Here is a 26,189-nt window from a genome sequence, read left to right on the forward strand (position 1 = left end):
CTATATAAAAATACGGATCCCTAATTATGACCTGATGACAGATTTGAGTAATCTCTCCTTTCTCTCCAGCCTAAACTATTTCATTGCTCTATAGAACATAGGTCTCTTTCAAGGCAAGCTACTGAGCCCCCCTACTATCTTTATTTTTTATACTTTTTAATTACTCAAAACCCTTTTTATTCATATCCTAGGCGTATGCAACAATTATTTCCCTGAAGCCTAGACCGTTACAAGATTACCGGCGGCGGCGCAGTCGACTCTTGACCACTAACAAGGCTGGCCGAGCTGTGTTTGTATTTTTGTATACAGTATAAAATTATTCTGTTACCGAAGTGCTAATAAGTGCTTGTGATTCAAATTTGAAGGTGAGTCGGAAATGTCTATTCATAGGATGTATAGCATTAAAATGATAAAATGTTTTCAAGTGTATTTCGTTTTTCCTATTTCGCTTCATAAAATTATACGTGAGGTACATAAGGTTTTTATGTAGCATTATTTTATGAAGTATTAAAGGTTTATCTGATGTTAAGTGGTCACTACTATTATGATCATCTGCATGATTCTAAATACCTAACCGTTCATTGGCAATGTCAAAATACTTACACGAAGCTTTGATCCTTCTTAGGGGTAGTAACATCAATGACTGACTCCAAGCAGGACTATCTTATTTGGAGTCGATTAAAGATTCCCCTAAACGGCGGGAACCCTTCACCAGGTGAAATGTATCCCTGAGTGCTACTTATAATATACTTGTTTGGTATTTCCGTAATATGAATAAAAAACCTTAACACTACCATATTAATTATAACTGGTTTTAATTAATTGGATGTGACGTGATGTTGATTTGGTTTTAAGAAATAAATAACTATGTTATGTATATAAATTATACCACAATAAAGGCAGAGAAATACTTTAAGTATTGATTGACAGATTTGTATAAACATTTGTCGTAAAATATATATTTGTTTTCTATTCGCTTGCTGGAATTTTAAGAGCCAACAAATAAGTTAACTGCTTGCTATACAATACAAATTTAAATAATTTTACAAATATTGTATTAAACATACCTATAGATATTTTACCGGAAATTATATAAGTATTTTTTTTTTTAATTTTATACCATTGATATTTATATATAGTAAATATGGGTAACATAATTGCGACGCGCGTTTTTGTTTGTTTACATTTATTTTACAACGGTTATGTTATGCAATACTCAAGAATATGTAGATTGTATCAGATGTCGCTATGCGGCAGTGACCACTTTGGGACATAGCACACGAGCGACAGTTTCGTAGGCAACAGTCGCTGACGATCGCTGACTAACGGTAATCGATAAGAACTGTCGCTCATATATACCTAAGCTCTCAGATGAGAAATCTAATTATTATAATAAATATAGTTCAAAAAACTAAAAAAACACGCTTTTATTATAAAGTCTTATTATTTTTAGTTTTTTGAACTATATTTATTTTATTAATTTTTATTATTTGTTGTTATAGCAACCATCATTATGCATCGTCTGTAAAAAATCAAGTATACGGTTACTACTACGGTTACTATTACGGTTTAAGAGATACAGCCCTGTGACTCACGAACAGTCAGCGGAGGGTTTCGTTTAACCCTTTGATTACGGAATCCTAAAAATCGTTCTACAAGATGGTATTATAAATATGTTTCAGTACATTTGAGTTATAGGGAAATAACATTATTATTTTCCAGAGCTAAAAATCAATCTAGTAACTTGCGATGAACTTTCTCTAAGGCGCTCGAACAATCTGGCCTCGAAAATCGTTAATCCTGAAGATGTTGATAAGGACAATGGTACAAAATTATTAAAATCGTGTATTGTCATCGGTTTTTGATAATTTTTCAAAATTTTGAATTAAACTGAACGTTCAAAGTGGATAGAAATCAGGTTCAAAGATTCCGTTACTCTGTTACGTACATACATATATACAACTCAAGCTAATAAAAGCGTGTTAAAAACAAAAAAAACACTGCTTAAAAATATAGCCTACGTCACCATTACAATTTAGACGAATCCAAGGACACCTCATATGTAAAAATCTGTCAAGTATACATACGCTTGGAAAACATTACTCTCCGCAAGCGGGTAAAAGTTTGTAAATAAATGGATATGCACGGGACCGTTCCCTTTCATGCAGTTTAGTTCTATAATCACTCAGTCGATCTTTGATCACCCGGAACGAGTTTCATTTTGTAAGTTTTTTTATGTTATTTAGGTACTTGGTTTTTGCGCTCTTATTTTATTCAAGATACATTTCCGGGAGGATTGTGCATACGTTTAGTTTGATACAAATAACAATGGTTGCATGTGATTGTGACGAAAAATTCACAAATTAAGTATGAAGTCAATTTCGCAATAAGATAGATTTGAAGTCATTCGTATGTGCGAATTGATTGCTATTGAAGTATTGACATTGCCGTATGTTATGAAATATATAAGTCGTGACCTTTGTTTATTTACCAGTTAAATACGGAAGACCTAAAACTCATCTTACTTTAAATAGAACAATATTAGTATTATTCATATTAATAATGTTTTTAGCTTCATTAAAGCTAGGCATAATGAGAGTTAACGTGTTTGGTTTATTTTAACTACTGTTGTTATGTCCTATCCGATGCGAGGTTTACTGCTTTATCACCACACGAAGCGTTTCCAGTTAGGCCGGCTTCAATTACTTAATGAGAGCTAAATCTGAGCTTTGAAAGATAACATGGCGGCAAGACACCTTCGAGGCATTCCAACTTAGTCCTCGTGAATAGCTAGCTTCGACTTCAAACCTACCTTTTTTTTGTTTACGAGGGGGAAACCTTCAAAAGGTACCTCATGCCGTGGGAAATACACGGGGTTATGTGGGATTCTTATCGCACTAAATCGCCCTCGGTGGCCATTTATCAGGCATTTATCAGGATTACATATTATTTTGTTAATTCGATAATTTAACTGCACACTGCCAATGAAATATAATTTTTTTGTTCAATATAAAAAAAAAACATTTAGAATCATTTTTATTATGTCATTACTGTAAATAATGTTAATGGAGAAATATGCAAAAAATTTTACCTCCCGGAAAGCAACTTTGGTAAAGAACTTGACATTTTATAACTGACGAGTCCGAGGTTCCTAATGATCTGCTCAAATAGCTGAAGTAAGGAAGTTAATTAACCTTGCATAACGAGTAGCATGTGGTTGATGCGATTTTTTATATAATACTAACTGACTCGGCAATTGTTGTGTTGCCATATAAATAAAAAAAATGTTAAGGGCGAACAACCCTTATCCCTTAGGGATATGAAAAAGAGATAGTAGCCGATTCTCAGACCTACTGAATATGCATATAAAATTTTGTGAAAATCGGCAAAGCCGTTTCGGAGGAGTACGGTAACTAACACAGGTAACTAACATTGTGACACGAGAATTTTATATATAAGATTGAAGTAACAAACGAGCAGTGCAGCTGTGGTAAGCGACTACTGCGCCCAATGACATCTATAAATAATCAATCACAAATAAGATTTGATTCCTACCTGAGACGGGCCACCGGTACTTCGCTACTTAGGTATAAATTGGAGGTATAAATTGGATCGCCGCGGATAAGTATTTCTCCCTGACCCTCCCCACACACACCCTTCAAAGCGGAACATAGCATTTCGGTTGCTGCTAAAAACAAAGTGTGTGATAAAGTGGGCTGTGGACGAAATAAGTTTGAGGTTCTCTGTTCTAAGCCTCTATATTTATTGAAAGACTATGGGAAATAAAAATAAAAAGGATTGCATCAACATCATGGGATTAGCTACTTAACCTGCTTTCAAAAGCACGAAAACGCTAATGTAATGTACTACTTGTGCATGCAGCCTTGGTACAAGATACAAATGATGAGCGAAAGAAAATTGAAACCCTAGTAGCCGTATTTAATTTTATGCCACAACATTATTTCTGGGTAGGTAATTTAATAGACGGGAGTATATTTAATAAATATGCTGTATTGAGATTTAATAAAAAGTTATCTGAAGCTTACTTATAGCAATGGAATTTCGAAGTCGTACAAAAGTTTATTTTACATTACATCCGACGAAACCACGGTTAAATTGAATTTTTCGGCTGTATTTTTAAGAGTTAACAGGAAAGTTACAAAAGATTAAACTAAGTAGATACTATCTCACATCGTAAAACTTGTTTCAAATAGACATGTGAACGTAATTCAACAAGAAAATGCTCTAATTATTAGGTATCATACGGAACCGCGGATTTCCTTTGCACTGAAACACCTCAGATGCAATTTAAGTTAATTAACATGTAGGTTAATTTATAAATGAAGTTAACTATACATAGCAACATGCAGTTGCTAATAATACTATATGCCAGCTATATAATTGAACTCTTGTTATAATCACTATAATAACACCACAATCTACCTCTGTCTCCGCAAATAGGTACCTACTATAATTTCATGAACCTACGCTGCCCTTATGAGGAAAAGTGGTTAATTCCACTTGTTTCCAACTGCGATGAAATTTTTACATTAATTTTTAAAATTGTTATATTTTCTTAGCTCAGAATAAAATAATACATATATAAGAATCTCAGCTCAGAATAAAATAATATATATATAAAATAAATAACTTAAAAAATCTTGTTTTTTCTTTTTGTACGAACATAGTAATCTTGAATAGGGTCGAACCGATTCTGACGGTCTTTCGTATAAAGTTACTTCTTTTAAATACAAATACTATAATCACAATGGGATTCTACACCAATGGAAATTTGACTTGTGGCTTAGTAAATAGAAGGATCAAATCTAATTCATGATTAAATAATAATCTCATGTTTAAAATAAGCTTTTTAAAATATGCACTTTTTTGTGGCACACGCTATTTTTGAGTTATAAAGATATGAAGCTCATACATTATCATCTAAACCAAATGTGTATTACAAATTTTTGCTCAATCGGTTGAATTTAACTGAACAAAAATGTTAAAAAAATTGTGCAGGATATGACCCTCACAGATCTGCATACGAAGTAACAAGCAAGTTAAATAAAATCTTGTAAAAATTGGCTCTAGGTCAGATCTTCCGGCCCAGACTAAATCATTTCAGACATTTTTCAAACACATCTCAAACACAAGTCAAATCCAGATTTAAGCAACCGATTATCCATCTTTCGATGTAAGAATTTCCGAACTGAACTACTTATAACCAAAGATACTCCCATCAGGTAGCGTCTGTCTTAGTGCTGTCTTATGCTATATAAAAGGTATGTATAGAAATCAATCAATCGCCATCTCCTATCCACTAGGTCACACAGTACCGTTACACGATACCGTAACCATGCCAGGATGCAAGCAAAACTAGATAGATGCCATTGCATCCGTTAGTAACTGCGCTTCTACTCTGCAATTGTATGAACGGTCACCGTCGGATGGTTCTACTGCACCATGACGGCATTTCTAATGCTAATAGCAAAATAATTAAAGCTCAAGCCGTAATATTGCAATGGTTGTAAGCTCTTAAAACTGGAACCGGGATTCGAATTTCGGACACTGACTTTGATGTTTTGACATATTTTAATGGTAAAAAATATATTGCTAGTTTAAGTGCAAATTATTATTAAAAGTTCCAACCCGAATATGTGAATGTCGTTTACGTATTTTCATTTTTAAGCATATCTTTTTACACACAAATTTATTACTACTTGATTTATCTCTAAAGATCATTGTAGGCGTATACATATGTTGCATACTCTTTAAACCAAATTAAGGTAACTCCTAGACCTATATTCTTAATCTGTAATACTAGGATATTCTTAAACGTGAATAACTTACAGGAATTGTAAAACAATGAAATAAATAAATTAATTACAAATTAAGATCTTACTTGTGATTTGTGAACAATATTAGGGTTAAATTAATTAACATACAATAACATTTCAGCCTTTTAAATAATCCAAATACACTTTTAAAATATTTTAAGGACAAGAAGAAGATCACAAGTACTATAGTTTAGACTGGCCTTGAGAGTAGATAATATAGTAGTAGTTTTATTTCGTTTTATTTTAATTTTTTATTTTATTTGAAGGTAGTAAAATCCTTTGTTGTTCGATTCCGACGACACTACCGCCACACCTATTTCGGAATCATGAATGCAGCGTTAAGCGCTGCTGTATTCTGGTTTGAAGGGGGTGGTAAGTGAGACAAAATTTTAATAGGCGTTCTAGCTCAGTCTTCAGTGGTAGCGGCGCATTTGTGGCCGACCTCAGGTATGAAGATCTAATCCTATCTGGGGTTAATTACAAATGTCGACGAGCGGCAGTAGGTAGTAACCATCAGATGGACTGCGTGCTTCTCTGCTACTTCTACAGTACATATATAAAAACAAAGTAAAGTGTGTAAAGAGTGAAGCGTTTATTTATTCTGGATAAGTAACCTAGCATTGTCATACCCTGAACAAGTGTAGCAATACAAATTACCTTCAGGCCAACTGGACCCCATTTACATTTGTATTGATGGTTCATTGCCGTCTGCTACTGGGTCGTTACCCTCACGAGACGTCAAAACTTTAAACAATTTGATTATAATTGAGGTAGTTATGTCACAGACATGAAAATTTCAAATAACGGTAAACTTTCAAATATTATTTTAAAGTTTTGTATCACTTCGATAGTTTAGAAGAATCGTGTATTATACAATAAACTGTTAAAAATCAAAAAAACTCCTACCTTGTAATCCTCCTGGAAAATATTAAAATCTGTTAAAACTGAACAATAAAAGGCTTCAGTAGTAACAGTTATTACACAAAGAAAAAACTTTCAAGAAAAGACGAGACAGCATTGCCCGGGAAAACCGTATCCAAGTTAACATAAATTAATATTTAACAGGCCTAGAATATTTTCTCGTAAGTATTTTATGTACTTATCCACATAATATAACCTATATTCATAGATTAGTAAAGATTACTCACTCCTAACAAGAAAATGTAACCAGTTTTAAGAATTGAAATAGTTGCGTAAAAAAGTTTTGCCACGTCCCCGTACTAAAATGTACCTAAAATATTTGAAATAATTATTTATTTATTATGTATTAGTTATTTATTCGTAATTTTTTCTCTTAAAATGTTTTTATTTGTCAAGAATTCAAAAAAAGAACTTACTAATAAGCCGTTTGTGGCTTAATTCAATTTCAAGGCGGCGAAGTATCTTTAGTAATCTATGCCTATATTAAGCAGAATATTCAATACCGCAATGGTTTCTTATATTATTTTTAAAGTATGTACAATAAAACCGCTCCTAAACAAATATTGGAATAGTTTTAGTTATCTGTGAGTCATTTTTAAAGCATAGGCAGATATAAGTAACAAGACCATAGATAAGTACAGTGTAGCGAAAAACTTCTAAGTGCGTGATTATTCACGTTTTGTAGCTGTACCTATTTTTAATAACACTCATTATTCTTCATACTCATAGCTCATTACAACGTTAAGAAAAAATATACGTTAATAATAATAGTAATATCCTAGTTAAAATGCAGAAATTTAAATACAGACCCTTTCAGAATCCTCGTGGTTTATTGAATCATAATTAAATTACTTATTTATCAAATTACGTACCTACTCGTATTATTTTTAACATCTTTTCAAAATCGTAAAGGTTTTGGATTCTTATATAAGTTTAAATAACGTACTCGTATTATTTTTAACATCTCTTCAAAAAACGTAAAGGCTTCGGATTCTTATATAAGTTTTTTTTTTTCTTATTTTTAAAATTCTCGTGTTACAATGTTACAGTACTCCTCCGAAACGGCTTTACCGATTTTCACCAAATTTTATATGCATATTCAGTATGTCTGAGAATCGGCTACTATCTATTTTTCATACTCCTAAATGATAAGGGTTGTTCCCCCTTAACATTTTTTTATTTATATGGCAACACTACGTTTGCCGGGTCAGCTAGTAATATATGTATGTAATATGTAAGATCTTCAGTGAAATGGTTATTTAAACATCGGAGGCGTACTTTCAGAACCTTCCAAAATTATTTTCTTATAGGTACAAGTACTCGTAGTACCTACTTATTACAATCAAACGTATCAATTAAGCATCAATTGTTTTAATAGAAAACAAAATGAATGTGTTTCCGTTTGTAACATAAGGTTAATGTAAATTAACATGATGGATTCCGTTAATCTAATTTAAATAACTAGACCACCTATTTAATTATTTATAAGTAAATCCATAGTCAATAGCTCTATCTACCAACAATTAGAAGTAAAAAAACAATTCTGAAACATATTATTAAGGTCACAATTACTATTCACATATGTAGTGCTACATGATTCATAAATCACACGATATATTCATATAGCTTCCTCCCGCAGTTCTTCATGCAACATCGTGCAGTTTTATTTTTATTTAAAGTATTTTTAATTTTTTTTTAAGATTTGGAAAAAAAACACTTCTTTGTTTACATTTATTGTATACATTTATTAAATTTACACTTAAAGTAAACTTTATGTAAAAAATTTATTAAAATCAATTCAGGTATCTAAAATGCTTTGTAGAAATAAGCAGACACTGTATTTTTGAAATGTAACAAACCCTTATATTATTTTACATTGTAAGTAAACACTTCATTTTTTATTTCATTGTTTTATCTGACGCTCATAGATTAGTAAAGATTACTCACTCCTAACAAGAAAATGTACCCAATTTTGAGAATTGAAACAGTTGCGTAAAAAAGTTTTGCCACGTCTCCGTGCTAAAATTTCCCTAAATTATTTGAAATAATTGTTTATTTATTACGTAAATTACGCAATATTAGTTATTTATACGTAAATTTTCTCTAAAAATGTTTTTATTTGTCAAGAATTTAAAAAAAGAACTGACTAAAATAAGCCATTTGTGGCTTCATTCAATTTCAAGGCGGCGAAGTATCTTTACTAATCTATGCTGACGCTATAGACCTTGAATACTACAAAATATTGTACTTAAAAAATTAAAACGCAATTATTTTTTGCATACATTATGATTGCGTGTTATTCGAATTTCGTGCGAATATTATGTTATGGAGATATTCTTCTTAGGTTTAATGGATGTTTATTACACACTTTATAATCTGATTACTGAGATGAAGGAAACTAAACTTAATTATTATTCAAAAAACATATTGTTGAAAACCATTCTCCATTTTATATATATGTAGCTGTATATATGTATGTAAAGGAATCTTTGAACTCGTTTTTTACCCACTTTGAACGGTCCGATTAATTTAAAATTTTGAACAATTATCAAGAACCTATGATAATACACGATTTAAACAATTTTATCACATTTACCTCATCAGGATCCTCAGGAATCAGGATTACGATTTTAAAATCAAATATCAATATATTAATTCCAAAACCGAAAGCTCATCGAGATCTGATATCAACAAAAGACCTGAATTTACATAAAATCACTTTAATTGATGCAATCCCAAAAATTCTAGGCTATGATACATGTTTCGTGACTAGGCGAGAAGGCGAGCCCACGCAACACTAACCTCTATCAACATTAAAAAGGTATTCACTATCACCTAACGTTTAACAAAAAATTGATAAAAAGAACCAAGCAAAACATCGGATTAAGTAAAGTAAGTATCGAAGTATGTAATCACATTCATCCGGCCTAACCGGCACTTGACCATTAACCTGCATTATTACCCCTGACATGGATTAAAGGGTGATATTTGATATTTGTTGTATGACCGGTGCATTGCCGATCACACTCGCTAGTAACCTTTAAGATTACATTGCAATAAATGATACAAATTGAAACACATCGAAGTGCTATAGCTCAACGAATTTAGAGAGATAAGAGAAGGCGACTGCTTTCCATTGTGGCCTGTTTGACTCATGAGCCTTAAATGTAGTTAACTACAGAAAAGAATCAACGAAGAGAAGAATAATATTTTCTTTTAATAATGAACTAGTGTTTAATTATAACATTTCTATTGAATTTCTTGAAGGTGGTAGAACCCTTTGTGGTTCGACTTCGGCGGCACCACCGCCACACCAATTTCTACCTAATAACAGCAGTGTTAGGCGCTGCTGTGTTCCGTTTTGAAGGGTGTGGTAATGGAGACAGACTTTTCCGAGGCGTTCCAGCTTAGTCTTCAGGGGTAGCGGCGCATCTGTGCCCGACCTCAGTTAAGAATATCTAATCCTATCTGGGGTTCATTACAGATGTCCATGGGCGGCAGTAGCCACTTACCATCAGGTAGATTACATGCTCGTCTGCTACTCTTATATTATAAAAAAAGAAATTAACTTATAATACTAATTTCGTAGTAAAGTTAAGACAAAATGCATGATTGTTTCTTTATATTTACATCATGCATTTTACAAATAAACTTTCCTAATTTTATTGGAATATTCTGTTTCTAAATTAAAGTAATACGGGACATACCGTCTCACTTTTCCCAATGAAGTCCTTGAGTACAATTTAGTGGTGTAAGATGGAATACTGGATGATAGGGTGAAAATTGCTATATTCTCTTATTAAATATTAATCGCTTATACTCGTAACACAAAACTATATTTGAAATGATTTTTTTTTGTCTAGATATCCAAACCATTCATTGTTTAATACTTAAGTGGCATCAATATTTTAGGTTCTCGTTTGATCACATAACAAATGATTATTCTTCATGCATTCCAGATGTCGGTTCTTCGAGCAATAGCCGTATTTCTGGTAGGATTCTTCACGCTGAGGCCTTGTGGGTGTCAAGTCGTCTTCCCCGGAGTCTGCCCGGATGTTGCCGCAATGCCTGACTTTAATCCAAGCCGGGTATGGGGTTATGTCATTATTCAATCTGTTATTTTGTGTAATAGAACCTTGCCCTCCAGGAATAAATGGGGTCCACATGTTAGTGTCGTAACTTATCATAAATTAATGATAAACTTAATCATCCAAAAGGCAAGGATTTATGGTGCTCTTGATATAACTAAAAATAGGTGTGGCGGTAGTGTCGTCACATTTAATAACAAAGATTTCGGTAGAAATATTAATGTTCTATTCCTTTTTTGATTCATAACTAATTTTACTAGACCATGACATGTCAATGAATACCACATTAATTTTCTACTCCCATATTTATGTTTGCACTGGGCTTAATGTGAATTCTATGATTTACAGTACTTGGGTAAATGGTTCGAAGCCGAGAAATACTTCACAATATTCGAGTTGGGCGGTCGGTGCATCACAGCTGAATATGTCGAAAAGGACAATGGAATTATAGGCGTCATTAACAAGCAACTCAGTAGTTTGTAAGTATTAATTTATTTTAGAATTGTAATTATTTTTAATTAGGCATTTAGTTAGAAGATACGAGAATGTCGTTATAAAATACTAATTTGAGTCATCCAAAGTAACATTAGTTAATTTACATGAAATATATTAACACTTGTGATTTTTTCATTATTAAACCAGAAACTGGAGCCAAATATGTATAAGTATGTTAAACACGAATTAATTAGCAAAGTTAGACACAAAAGAAAATATAGTACATACGTATAGGAATACAGGATGTCTACAATAGCCACGGTGATATTTAATTACATAGGTAACTAGCAATTAATATAAAAGCAAAAAAATATGGTTACTTCCACAATTTTGACGGATCCAATTCATCAAGATCCATTCAAGACATTACCCTCCTCAGTCGAGTAATTAAAGATAGCACGATTACGTTCAATAGTATATTTTATTAATAGCACGATTACTTTCAACTACTCTATTTTATTAATAGTGAAATATTTAATCGTGACGTATAATTTTTCAGAACTGGCATCAAATCGGAGATCGAGGGTGAAGCGATGCAAGTGAGTCGGTCGGACGAAGGCAAGCTGTCGGTTCGGTTCCCGTCGCTGCCAGTCAACATCGCCGCACCCTACTGGATCGTGGACACCGACTACGACAACTACGCTGTGGTTTGGAGCTGTTATGACTTCGGGATCTTCCATACACGTAAGAACAGGATTCATTCGTCGTTACTGTCCCACTGCTGCACACGAGTCTCCTCTCAGAATGAGACGGATTAGGCGATATTAGGTACACCCCGCAGCCCCAGTGATTGGTAAACTTCGCATGCCCTTGAGAAGTTTTTTTAAGATCTCGCATGGATGCAGTCTTCCTCCCGATATTTCCCTTCTCCGTTAAAGCAGGTGATAATTAATTTCTAATAAGTACATAACTGACAAATCAGATGTGCATGCCTGGGATTTTGAACTTCGAACCCCTCGATCGATAGGTTGGGTTTCAACCACTAGGCTATCAGTATTCGTTCATTCTACATTAATCCGAAGAACGAAAATTAACATTCCATTAGGCACGAAGTTTCATCCGAAATACCTATCGTACATACCACATACATACATTACTTACTCTGAATATGTTTCGTCAACAATAAATGATATTTGTAATTCGAATTATAAGATAAATTGAAATGAAATCCTGAATTTCCACTGTTTACAGTAGCTACTTTTGGAGGGATACCAAACTTTTTATACGGACGTACAATACGTACTATTTGATTCAAATATATCAACAGAAACAAGAAGTCCCAACTGTATTAAAAACAACTTTAGTTTCTATTACCAATATTGTTAATTCTTTAATATTTTTGCGCACTCTATTTGTTTTGCGTGTGCGGCTGCTGGAAAAAAACAACGTTATGAAATAAGCAGTCCTTTGTACTTTAGTGCACTGTCTTGGTTATTAAATTACATCTTGCTTTTGCATTATAGTTCAAGTAGAGTTTAAGGCTTTTATTTTGTCTTCCATAAACGCCCGACCTCGTTAAAGGTTACTGCAGGTTATTCAAGAGTCAGGTTTCAGAGCTAGGCACCAACAAGCTGATCCATTTATAGCTGGATAAAATAAAAAGTCCAAAGAATGTTGTGAACATCTAATACTTGTTATTATGTAGATGAACTTGCTATAAATTTATTTTTAACTCACTGTTTTCATGTCTTGCTTTTTTATAAGATTAAAGTAGCAAATTAGCACATAAGTCACCTAATTAGAAGTGGACACTGAAACCCAACTTGTCCCACATTATCATTCAGTTGTAACCAGTCCCAAATAAGCAAGGGTTCTACTTGAAGCTGATCACAGATTCTTAGCAATTCCTGAAAACTAAGATGGTGACCTTAGATGTTAGTCAGGTATATTTTTTTATTTATTTATTATCAGTTATATATTATAAGTTATACGGTTAGTTCCGTTAATTAGCAAATATATAAATAAACATTTATAAGGAACCACCTTACACCTGTCATTTCATAAAAAGTGGTGGTAGAGAACTTATGAATATCATGTAGCCAGGACTTTTCAAGAGAATTTCTTTTTATAAACATTTTATAGACACAAAGATTTATAAATTAATTAATTTTAAATCAGAAATGCATTTAGAACCCTTTGTGGTTCAACGGCCACACCTATATCTGCCTAATAACAGCAGTGTTAGGCGTTGCTGTGTTTCGTTGTGAAGGGTGTAGTAAGGGAGACATACTTTTCCGAGGCGTTCCAGCTTAGTTCTCAGGGGTAGCGGCGCATTTGTGGCCGACCTCAGGTAGGAATATCTAATCCTATCTGGGATTGATGACAGGTATCCATGTGCGGCAGTAGCCACTTACCATCAGGTGGACTGCATGATCGTCCGCTACTCCTTTATTATAAAAAAACAGTAATTCTATAAGTAACCTAAGTATTTTATAATTTCAGGTAACGCATGGATACTCACTAGAGAGAGGCATCCTCCACTATCAACTATCGAAAAAGCGTACACAGCTTTAGAGAAGAACAACATTAATAAAGTTTACTTCATGAGGACAGATCAAAGCAATTGTCCAGATACTGAATATTGATATACAAAAACAGTAAATGCGGTTATTGTGGATAATTTACTAAAAATCTTCATATTCAAAGTCTTATTAAGATAATGGCATTGGTGAGTGCTATGGATGGCAAAAAATTTATATTGTGTCGCGCAGACTAAAGAAATATCTGAATTTGTTATTCAAGTTTGTTTGTGAAAATGAATCACGTACCTATACAGTATGTAGAAATACAATAGCGCTCGTGAAATTATTTAAAATACGTAAATTTACACATAGATCATTTGAGAAATGTGCCTAACACTAAGTGTGCCTAACACTTAGTGGAAAACAAAAAATAAGATTGAATAGGATTTCAGGTTTAAATTTCACTATCATCTTTTATAGGCTGCCTTTACGTGCAAAAATCTTATCAATTTCATTAAACATAAAATATCATCAATTCATAACTTTATCTGTAGAATATACACTTTTCTTTTAAGCCAATGGATTGAACTGTATTTTAAAATTGGATGTATATTGTAATTAATTATTGCATTTATTTATGATAAGGGTTACGTAGTACCTATTTTCATGACCAACTTTTTGCTTTAATTTAGATTAAAAGTTTATAATGTGCTTATGAAAATTGGTACTAATTTAAAATATTTAGACGATAAGCATGCATTTTCATTGTTATATTTAGTGAACTGATAAATAAATAAATTTAATTAAAAATTAATGATCACTTGCTTAAACGGTGAAGGAAAACATCGTGAGGAAACCTGCATACCTGAGAGATTTATAAAAAAAATCTTAAAGGTATGTGAAGTCTACCAATACGCACTTGGCCAGCGCGGTGGACTATGGCCTAATCCTTCTCATTCTGAGAGGAGACCCGTGGCCAGCAGTGGGACAGTAATGGGTTGATGATGGATGATGGATGGATGATAAATAAATTCTTGCGATCTGCGAAAGAGTTGTAAAGTAAAACAAACCACCAGTTATTGAATGAAAATGATTTTAATTATATTGGTATTGTTTAGATCAGATTCAATAGTATAGTATAGTAACGAGTTATTGGACTTGTTGTAATAAACATAACATACATACAATTAGATTAAAATAATGAAATAAAAGAGAAATAAATTAAAACTGTGTTCATTATTGTAATGCAAAAAATCTTTTAACGTACCAATTGTCAGTAAAAAATAAAAATGCACATTTAAAATAATAATAAAATTGTGTGTGTAGTGTACATAATTATATTACGTCACGCCTGCAAAAGATGAAAGGAGAAACGGAGTAAGCTTGCTTGTATCAAAATAGTTTTAGTCACTAGTTGCGAAGATATCTAAAACTTAACAGTAAACATTAAATTTAAGAATAATTAAATAAAAAACAATACAAAGCTTTACGTTCAACGAATCTATAGTTAAGATCTTTAAAATTAGAAAATAAAAAACAGTTTTGATATCTAAGTGGGATTATCGTCGGAGTGCCAACTTTTCCTCTTTTCTCTCGTGGCCTCGTCGTAGGTGGGAGGGGGAGGGAGGCCTCCGCTCCTGGTCTTGGCCGGCAGGGGCTGCAGGCGGTCCTCGTCGACTTCCTCGGGGATGGAGTCCCGGCGCCGCGTGTCGTACTCCGCCAGCGCCGGTTGGGAGATGTTGTTGCGTTGTGTGAGCTTCGGCGCGCTGTTCGCTAGCTGTAATCACGGAACGTTACCTACGATTGATTCAGTCAGTCGATTTAATTAGTTAATTTACGGTTTACAACCTTCTCATCACCATTGGTAATTTCATACATTTTAGCGTGTCTATAACGTTTCTAGCGCAAGCGACTGTAGAATGTCAACTTGGCTAGCCGCCTGATCTGATACTGTGGGTAAAATGTGACCAAAGTTCTAGCGTTACATTATAAATCATTCATCGAACAATCCAAAGTTACCTTTTAACAAATGTACGTACATTACCTACCTTGGTACACACATACCTTGGGAATATGCGTGAAAATTATGTACTTATAAAGTAAATTAAAAAATTTTAAATGCCGGACTGACCCGGAACCTCCGATTGTCAGAACAGCATAGTGACCGCTACAGTACGCGCCGTCAAGGTAATCCAAATCGAGTAAAAGTAATTAAACATACAGAATTTCCCTAAAAACCCTAATTACGTAATACGAGTAATTGATACGTTTTTAGAGCCACCGGTGTTCGTATCAGCGGGTACAATAAATTTGCATTACGTCGCAGACTTACTCGTTAGATAGAATACGCAAATAGTGGATTCACTGAAACCGTAAGGCAAGGTTCCATGATATTTGCTTTGTATTTAATGAACACACAATATTTATATCCCCATTTCGATGTATTTATTTTTAGCGCAAAAGTTGATATCGCATTACGTCACGAGTAACACAGAATATGATTAAAATATAAATGCAACTTTGTAACAGAGTGAGATATTTAACCAAAATAGGTACTAGTAAGTACATGTATTTACGAATTAAACCCTTGCCTAGGTCCTTGTTGTATGTTTTTGAACCATTTATAGCATATATGCTAGTTCATGGGATTGAGGAGGCAAAAGTTTTTGTATTAATGCTGTTCATTTTTAATACGAGTACATTAAGTATGTACCTATGTAAATCCAAATTACTTGAGGTCATATTTCTTAAGAAGACAAGGACATTCCTCTTAATGTTAAGAACATGCAAACAGGAAAGCACTTATTGAATAACTTTAAAAAAATATATATTTTTACAATAATTTTTACAAACATTTAAATGTTTGTAAAAATTATTGTAAAAATATTTTGATTGTATATTTTAAAATTACAGCATCCTCATTTTTTTCCAATGTAGATCATTGATCATTGGAAAAAAATGAGGATGCTGTAATTTTATTAGAAAGTCCCATAACGATTGGCACACATGTTGCGACGAAGTTGTACCCACGTACTGTACTCGTTGTTATACATTACTCATAATTACTACCAATTCAATTAAGACGGTACTTTGTGACACAAGGAAGTTCTACTGGCTGTATTCACATCAATATATTATGTTTATTACCTTATAAGGATGATGCGTTGGTCTGTTAGGGCTTGACAGAACGGGGTTGGAGATATGCCCCTTCGCTTGTTGATGGCTGATTTCTAGCGCAGACCGGAGCAAGTCTACTTTAGACGCAGATCCTTGTGGAGTCTTCGGTGATATCTCGATGTTACTGCACCTGCGTTGGCTGTTACTGCCACTCCGGCTTCTACAGAGCTCGTTTATGTCGCCTTGGGAAAGCTGGAAACAGTTATGCCATGGATAAGGTGTCAAGAATTTTCCGAAACTCTATTTTGGTCACTTGAATATTTTTTACAGAATAGTTAAATACAAATCGTGTGAAGTAATATCTTGAGGTGGATCAGGTTAGTAAACAAAATAGACATGAATTCCACCTGATGTATTCACTGAGCCTATAGGTAAATATCTATTAACGACGTTTAATAGTGCGGACAAATTTCCTCAGGTTAACTACATTTGCTGATGTCCTTCTCCGCCAATAAACAGAGCCAATACCAGCCTGATTACCCCCTTTAAGGTAAGGCAGACAATTTTTCCACTATTGTACAAAGAGGCAGCAATTCAACTGTGTCCAACATCAGAATTTCAATGGTATTAGGGGTTGATTACAAAATCTAAATTACGACCGATTATAATCAGATAAGCTTTTCGATTTATACTTCAATTTGGAGAAAAGTCCAAAAGATCTTACCCTAGCACGAGAGCCTCTTGACAAGGAGTGCAGTGAACCGAGAGGATTGAATCGCGTGATCATGTGCAGCCGCTCGAGAGACACCATTGTTTCAGCGTCCTTACGTAACGGTTCCCCATTCAGCTTGTCGCCCTCACCACTTTCTGTAGACCAAATATAATTAAAACTTTTAAAGATTTTTTTACGTAATTGTCACATACATATAATATATATTTTTTTTGCTCTTGTGAAAAGAACAAAATTTTGTTTTCGTCCACAAACTATAGTCGACTGATATTGTATCAAAGATTTACAGATATTGTGATCCTTCTAGGTTCCTATCTTTTTAAATGTTCATTTACAATAAATAACGAAATCTCTTGCAAAATTATATACTTATAGTCCCATAATAATATTAAGTGGCCAATCATGTTCCACATCGTATTTGTTAGTCACTCTTAAAGTTTCACCTAATTATACGTAGATCTTACCAGTATCCGGTTCACAAACATCGTGAATTCCAGTCATCTTGATTTTCCTCAACCAGAAGTAATGCAGCAACCCATACAAAACGCCCCCAAGGAACGCTATTAGCCCCATGTACCGGAAAGCCTCTCTTGTACCTAACGAAGCGATCAGAAGTCCTCCACCAAAGCTCCCACTTCCCCTACCTGTAAAATATTTATAAAATCAGTGATAAAAACTAAATTGTCTATCGGCGATAATAGTTTGATTTTTTTACTACAAAATAATTACATTGTATTCTAATTTTAGGCTTCCATCACTAGAAAAAAAAATCTGCTGCTTAACTTCTAAAATCGAATCTAATCTTATATTATAATATTTATCTATCTCACCAAGACTGAAATGCGCCATTCCCAAGACTCCGATGAGCGTCGCCAGCAAGCTCTTGGGAGCCAGCATCGCGCAGTACGTAGCCGCTGCAACCCACATCAAGTGAACCGACAATGACTCCATCGCTTCGAATGGGAAACACCACCAGGAATTCCTGTGAGCAATAATAGTTTGTTTATAACTAATATTGTATTACTTCCCATGGTATAAATTGAGTCATCAACTACCGGTGTTGTGTACAAGCCGGGCACGCAATAGGCTCTAGGTTCAATCCAAAGCAATCGATTTCGATCATGATCGGTATCGTTTTGTTTTTACGTAATGTGCGTGTTACAATTAATTATTTGCTTTAACCGAAGGTCAACATTCTAGAGAAAACGTATAAACATAATATTCTCCAAAGATTGTGAAGTCTACAAACAACTTAACCAGCTCAAATTTTAACCTTCTTACTTTTGAAGAAAAAACGTACCTAGGAAAAAGAGACACTAATACGTAACGATATATGAAAGGAAAAATAACGTTCGACTTAAGAAGTAGTTCCAAAAGTAACTGTAGATAACGGAAGACTTACCCACATTGCGTTTACTGTTAATGGCCGCCCACCACTTCGTTGTGCTCATACACTTAATGATGCTTTAACACCGTAAATACGTTACCTTAATAAATGGTCTTTTAACTCAAAAGGACAAAACAAAGCCGGCGTAAGATTACATGGTTAATGTACAGTTGGTATGTTAACACACTTGAAGATATCATACTTATGTCTAGATAATGTGTCGTGAAATAGGCGACAAGCTAAAATGGCATAATTTCCGTGTTTCATGCGCAAAGGGTAAAGAAGGAACCCTATAATAGTTCGCGCCAAATTGCTAGTCCGCTCTGAAGTTGTTGCGAGCAGGTATAGTCATACAATTTGCTATGGCGACGCGTTTCATTTCTACAGAGTTACTGAAAATTCGATACATTCCCTTGCAGGGGTAAAAGGGTTTTTTAGAACGCTAGCAAATTGACCTCTATAACGTAAAGTTTAGGAGTACTACTACAACGTATTGTCATTTTAAGGAAGTGTTGCGATGTTAGATATAAGATTATGCTCAAAAATAGGATGAAAATAAGACATTCACTTCGGAGCATTTTACTTTTTGCCTGAAATCGTATATAGAAATAAAAACACAAAATCTTGAATATCTCAAAAACGAATCACTATCGGCTAGGGTACTTAATGATAAAATCTATTGCAAATGAGCTCTACTTTTACCTCTGTATATTCAGAGCAAACTAGCAGTTATATGCGGACTATACTAAAGTTCCGCTGTCTATGCGTCCGGTCGTTTGTATGTCTGTGCGTCTGTCCGTCTGACCGTCGGTTACGATCGTCTTGAAACGTAATAACCACTTGAAATTTTAAAAAAGTATGTATTGCTATGGCCGCTATGACAACAAAAACCCAACATAATAAAAATACGTATAGATATTATGAATGCGAGTTCAGCTCGCACTTGGCCAATTATTGTGCCTTACATAAATAAGATCAGCGTTGTAGGAGCTGGCTACAAGGGGAGCCAAGCAGCACTTAACCAGCAGTATAAACAATTTAGCATTATTTACGTGTATACTGCAATTTGCAAATTGTTTATACTGGATACTACATGCACTGATGACGAATGATAATACACGAACAACCGAGAGTTCTAAAATCTTCGAGCGTTCTTTTGAGCTCGTCTAAAGCGAGAACATTTTAACCATGAGATTTCCATGAACATGATAATGATGAAATGAACAATTGAATCTGGTTGTAAATACAAAAGCAGCAGGATATACTCGTAATTACAATGATAACACGATAAGTGTATGTGAAATAGTAATAAGTTCCTTTCGAGTGTGTTCTAAATTATTCGTGACAAAGACTTAATTAACAAAATAGTAGACAAAGTAAATAAGATGCAGCGTAGTTACTAAACGCATACAATGTCTCTCACATGTCATGACCATCATTCAATCATTGTTACTACAATTGTATTAGTACACATCTAGCCTTATCTGATAAGTAGGCTATTGTTATGTCATTACTTGTTTTATGATTCTCTGCAGTACTATGATTCATCTTGAAAATTACAAACTCCAGCATACTAGAGAATCACATCAAAATAATAAATTGCAAGCATACATAAGTATCCACGAATGTAAATAACTACTAACGAGGACTTTTATTTCAAAAGGAAATGATCTTCCTGTAGGTCAATCTTGCAAACGTCATTATATTTTACTTAGCAATTTTCTTCATTTATAATAATCTCCTGAATCCTGCTCTCATAATATTGGAATAATTTAATTTTATTACGTCATGCAATCACAAAAAGGTCGATAAGGTATTACACAATTTTCTGCCTTGTGCTCGTATGTTTTGATTTAAACGGTGTGGTAAGGTCCATATCAAAATTCAATGGTTGCAATGTATCTAAAGTAACTATTTAACAACAGGTAGACAGCAAGCTCAAGTACTACTTCAATTTCATAAAAACATAACAAAATTACTAAGTTTGTAAGGCCGCGCATAACTGTAAAATTGTGTACATAACAACACTTACTCAATGAAGGAGTATCCAACAAGCCTGGCGGCGTGGGAAAAGAACGCGACGATGATGACGTTCACGTGGCCGATGCGGGAGGTGATGGCATCAGCTCCGTACAGAAACGGGATGCTGCTCAACGTGCCCACGGTCACGGTTATTCCTAGACATTAGTTGCACTTGAGATAATAGATACGGCGCGTAATGAGCGCAACAAGGAATTCGCTGAGGGTCTAGATAATCTAGAATTAAATGGGGCAATCTGTTCAGTTACAACTGTAACTGGTTACGTGGAATGAATAATAGTAGTAGTAATAACAAAATAAGTAAATAATGAAGTTAAGAGATCAAAATTCTTACCCAGTAAAAAATTTGGTGCTCCCAATTCCTTTAAATATAGAAACAGGTACGACTCAATGAATCCCCAAAAATTTCCCAAAGCGAATAGGAAGAAGATAAAAATAATTATGTGCGGCATTTTGATTATGTTAACTAAGTCGTGTAATAAGTTATCTGCAGGTAGTTTGGCTCCAAGTGGCATCACGGCCACGGTTACAGCTGATATTAATAGCAAGACATCGTATGTATAGAAAGCCGCTGAATAGTCCGTGTACCCTGTAACAAGCCGATGTAAACATTTACAACGGTATTGACATTAAAGATAACGATTATAAGATGCCACTACTTACCAACTTGTTTACTCCTCATATCTATAAGCATGCCCGTGATGGGAGAAAATATCGCCATTCCAATACTTGAAAATAACCTTTCCCTGCCGAAATCACCGCCATACTTTTGAATCATTGTCAAGGCTATGGGATCCATGATTGTGACGCCAGCAGACAGCATAATAGTTCCCATGAATCTCAGGAAGAAGTAAATATAAAATGTTTTATCGTCACTTTCCTTGTAATCTGGAGGGCAGATATCCGGACCGCCTTTTCTGTAATAATAATTTTATCTGTAAGCACTTGGTAGTTGCAGTCTTTTCGAATATACATTGTTAATCACCAAATGCATTTTACAGGTACTAAATATCAATATTATACCTGAAATCACATTTCTGTACCATACAGTCAGCAGATAAATTTTCCAAGCGTTGTTGAGCCAATTTTGTCATATTATGTAACATGACGAGTCCTCCACATCTAAGGTCCTCTTTATCGAGTGCAGTTATATTAACCCCATGATTTATTAAGGTTTTTTCACCAAATCTTGATCTAAAGTCTGTTACAGTGTCATTATCATCCTGAAACAAAAGATCATGGATGTAAAATACATTTAGTTTCAAAAAATCAAATTTTGACTGTTATGTTTATTATCTTACTCTTTCCATTTCAATGCCAAGTTGTTCTTTCGGCTCCCCCAAGTCGTCGTGGACTTCAATTAGGAAGAATGCAGCGTCATTGTAATCTTCGTCATCAGTCATATTTAGGAAGCTGAAACCATATCCCATTCAAAGAACCTTATCCTGACTCCATTTACAGAAAAATATTTTTTTCTAATCGATTAAAGTAACCAAGTAAAAATAATTATTGTACACTTATATACAGACGGAATAAGAACGTTACATTCCATACATAAGGAAAGTTTCTTTGTATCATGTTTATCAGCCAATGGCACAGTAGGCTATTAGGAAGGCTTAGTAAACGTTAAAATATAATGTAATGACTTTTTTAATTGTTTACTCAAACATTATGAGAGAAATATGATGTTCCGTCTGTACACAGTTATCTTGAGTGGAAACAAAGACAAATCTAATAATTTGACTGTTGAAACTCATTCTACATAATATTGTTGTTTATGTATCAAGATATTATTTGTTTTACGCCTAAGTTGGCTCGGTTCTTGTCTTCATTGTTTTCAGCTTTTGTATGTCGTTTCACATTAATGTTTATTACGTTTCATGTCATATCTTTGAAATAAAATATTAAGAGACTATTCCCTAAATTTGATACATGATTACGCATTTTATTACTACATAGTAATAATGATAATTATTTACATTACAACACAACATACAAGAAATACATCTTACCAGCAACATAAATACTGTACCTGCTATTGGTAAGATCTGGAGGATGAATTTTGTGTGTAATATGGATGTTAATGAGTTCCTTCTCGTCAGAAGTATCACTGACTGGACTTTCCGTGGGTTTCGATAGCATACAGTGATCAACACATCTATCTAAAACGAAATCTACTTGCTCATCCTCATCCGGACATTCTCTGCTAGGGCAAGGACTCCACCAAATCTAAAAAACAATTCCATTTCAAATACCACCTATAAGTTTGGAAATTTATATACTCAAAACATCCGAAAGGAATAATTGTCAAAAGCTATGTTAAATTAGTTTTAATAAAATGAGATTTTTTTTTAATTCGAACAGTAATGTTATAGGTATATAACATATAGGTACATAATATTTCCATTGACTTGTTATTGTGCAGTATTTATGATGATTTGTGGAAATTATCTTATTTATAGCGCATAACCAATTAAATGTAAACTGGGTAATATGCATAAATTCGCTTTATACTATTAACTAATTCAGACACACGTTATGACACTACTTGTTAATTCGTCCTGGGGCCGGATGACACCGATTTGCTCAAATTCTTAGAGGACAGGAGCTAAGTTTATAACTACGTAACGAGGGCCAATTCCTTTAGTGTTGGTTTCGAAACAATTGCTTGATACCTATACTATATACCTCAACGGTTTTATCGATGGGGTGGCGCATTACGTACGCCGATGGTATCACTCCCGGCGTCTCCTGGTGAGGTATTAGCAGCAAAGAGTGATGGAAGCCAGCGTTTAGTATCAACGCCGTTATCACAACCGGCTTGTATTCCCCGAAACGATCCACGAGAAATCCTAAAATCAATATACACACACTACGACTTTTGTAACAAGAAATATTTCATATATTTTGACCTCTAACTTACCAGTAATTGGCGGACTTAGAAACGTTGTGAATGGTAATGCTAAGTAAACAAAAGATATCTCAGGCACAGTAAGTCCTATGCTTTGCATGTGAATCGTCAGATAGGGCAACAGGGAAGCCGTCGCCCCATACATCACAAAGAGAGTCACTTTCAACATAATAAGGTTCGGATTGATCCTCAACCACACCATCATCCGGCTGATGCAACTGGATGACTCCTCACTGTCGTCATCCATGGTGGTGTCGTCTTCGCTGTATTTCTTCGAGATATCGTCCAGAGACTTTGCCATGATCCGTTCGCGCATTCACATTATCATAATCAACGCCGGTGTTCGTACGCGGGCTATATCTTATCGACTGGCGCTCGAATCACAGCAGTCAGTGGTGTGACGATTATTTATATAAGGATTAGACGATGTTGCTCGGTAGCAGCGGGAGAGCCAGGGAGGGTCCCGTGCTCCCGAGCGACTGCGGGCCGGGCGGGCCGCAGCGGACGTCGCGGGACGCCAATTTACAAATAATAGCAAATTACCTTCGTTTAAGAAGTGTCACGGCGATTGGTGGGGATGTTGGCTAAATCGGCTGGCAATCTGAAGACCTTGTGGATAATAGCTCTGGTCGGGGCGCTGCTGGCTTCGGGCCTTAGTTCCCTATGGAGTCGCGGCTCGCGAATTAGCGCGAAACTTCCTTGCTGGGCGTTGTTGTAAGTTATTTTATCTTGTGTTTATTTTATTTTATTTTTACCTTGTATTTTTTCTATTCGAAATTTCCTCATTCTGATACACTTACTAAAATTCCTTAGGTTTATTATATATGAACCTACTCATAAAAATATTTCACAATGCTCAAATTGTACCGATTAAACTAAATATACATTATCTCCCTGAGAAGCTGATTTGTGGCGCCTATATTAACAGTCTAGAATATAATAAGAATTAGATTAGAATTAGAATTATTGGTCGATAGTCAATATATATATTATAGTCAATATAGTCAATAGTTTCAAATTAATATAATTTAGTAGAGGTACGTCTCTACAATATTAGTACGGCAGGGACTAGTTAATGATTTCTTGTTGGTATATATTATATTGAGAATAAAATGGAATAAAATAAAATAGAGCAAATATAAAGTTACTTATTATATTTTAATTAGAACTTATTCCTAAAAATGAATAAATATTAATTGGATTTTGCTATTTAGATTTCGACATATTAATAAATAAGTTAGGTATTTAAAATCTGATTAATATTTTTTAGAAATGATTATTTTTTAATTGTGTTAGGTACGTATAGTTACTAATAACATTCTTATTTTTTAAATACGAATATCTACTACTAAGCATTGAAAATATTTACAGCAATATATTATTATTTATTTACTTACTGATTGTAAGTTATCAGCAGCTACTTAATACATATTTACAAATGCAATGAAACTAGTGTAATAAATATAATGAGGATATACCTATAGGTACAATTTTTAAGTATTATAAATTATAATCCTACTTTAAACTTAACATAGAACATAAACATACATATAATATCTTATATTCTAAGTTTACTTATCGAATAATATAACGATATTACCATTACAACGATTACCATGTAACTATCTACTGTCTAAATAAAAGCATAATTTGTATAGACAACACCTTTAACTTTTTATGGTCAAGGTTTGATTCAACCTTGATTGACCTTAACAGAGGGTTATGCTGGTGGGAGATAAGTTTCTTAACACAAATAATTTTATTTTTGAAATTTTATTAGTGTAAACTGTATGAAATATTTTCTGTTTACTTTTTGTAACTCCTTTTGATTTTTAGTATCTTCCGAATTAAAGAAAATCTAAATTTTCTAGATGTATCAACGCCATCTACACAAATTCGGCCTAACGAGTTGTTAGTATTAAGATTTACTGTAAGCAACGCCATCTGCCGGAGAGTAGCTTTTTAGCGAACTATCTTTTACTATGACTTTTCCTTACAAACCGAATAATATTACAGAAGAATATTAGTACACATACTTGATATTCTTCGGTAAAATAATGTAATGAAATAAAGATAAAATGAAATGATTGGAATAACTACAATCTAAGTTTGTCTACTTAATACTTTCGAACCTATAAATAACTCAGCAGTGTGGCCATAAGACAAAAATAAGTAAACAAAATCTTTTTTAATCAATGGGA

General features: G+C 34.0%; 2 protein-coding genes across 10 annotated transcripts; one reads left to right on the forward strand and one right to left on the reverse strand.

Annotated features, from left to right (window-relative positions):
• Window positions 1-211: 211 nt before the first annotated feature.
• Window positions 212-15,030, forward strand: LOC140755265 (apolipoprotein D). Of its 8 annotated transcripts, XM_073090509.1 has the most exons (7): window positions 232-365; window positions 1,503-1,662; window positions 9,507-9,579; window positions 10,718-10,846; window positions 11,195-11,325; window positions 11,841-12,025; window positions 13,784-15,030. In XM_073090509.1, exons 4-7 carry the CDS (start codon window positions 10,718-10,720, stop codon window positions 13,924-13,926), a joined length of 588 nt encoding a protein of 195 aa, XP_072946610.1. In that variant the 5' UTR covers window positions 232-365; window positions 1,503-1,662; window positions 9,507-9,579; the 3' UTR covers window positions 13,927-15,030. The 8 variants fall into 8 exon arrangements, with proteins under 8 accessions (XP_072946613.1, XP_072946605.1, XP_072946627.1 ...); XM_073090526.1 differs by lacking the exon at window positions 1,503-1,662 and having other exon boundaries at window positions 224-365; window positions 9,507-9,650; window positions 10,718-10,853; XM_073090519.1 differs by lacking the exon at window positions 1,503-1,662 and having other exon boundaries at window positions 224-365; window positions 10,718-10,853.
• Window positions 14,877-24,487, reverse strand: LOC140755248 (major facilitator superfamily domain-containing protein 6). 2 transcript variants are annotated; one of them, XM_073090492.1, is made up of 13 exons: window positions 24,001-24,487; window positions 23,766-23,929; window positions 23,110-23,306; window positions 22,379-22,490; window positions 22,101-22,300; window positions 21,741-21,994; window positions 21,412-21,666; window positions 21,070-21,214; window positions 18,481-18,632; window positions 18,115-18,294; window positions 17,645-17,787; window positions 16,951-17,172; window positions 14,877-15,580 (listed from the first exon to the last, which is right to left on the reverse strand). In XM_073090492.1, exons 1-13 carry the CDS (start codon window positions 24,302-24,304, stop codon window positions 15,353-15,355), a joined length of 2,556 nt encoding a protein of 851 aa, XP_072946593.1. In that variant the 5' UTR covers window positions 24,305-24,487; the 3' UTR covers window positions 14,877-15,352. The 2 variants fall into 2 exon arrangements, with proteins under 2 accessions (XP_072946593.1, XP_072946601.1); XM_073090500.1 differs by having other exon boundaries at window positions 15,462-15,600.
• Window positions 24,488-26,189: the final 1,702 nt, after the last annotated feature.

This window comes from Epargyreus clarus, unplaced genomic scaffold (assembly GCF_041222505.1).
Source record: "Epargyreus clarus isolate Ecla_fem2 unplaced genomic scaffold, WU_Ecla_fem_2.2 ptg000003l, whole genome shotgun sequence".
Lineage (NCBI taxonomy): Eukaryota > Metazoa > Arthropoda > Insecta > Lepidoptera > Hesperiidae > Epargyreus > Epargyreus clarus.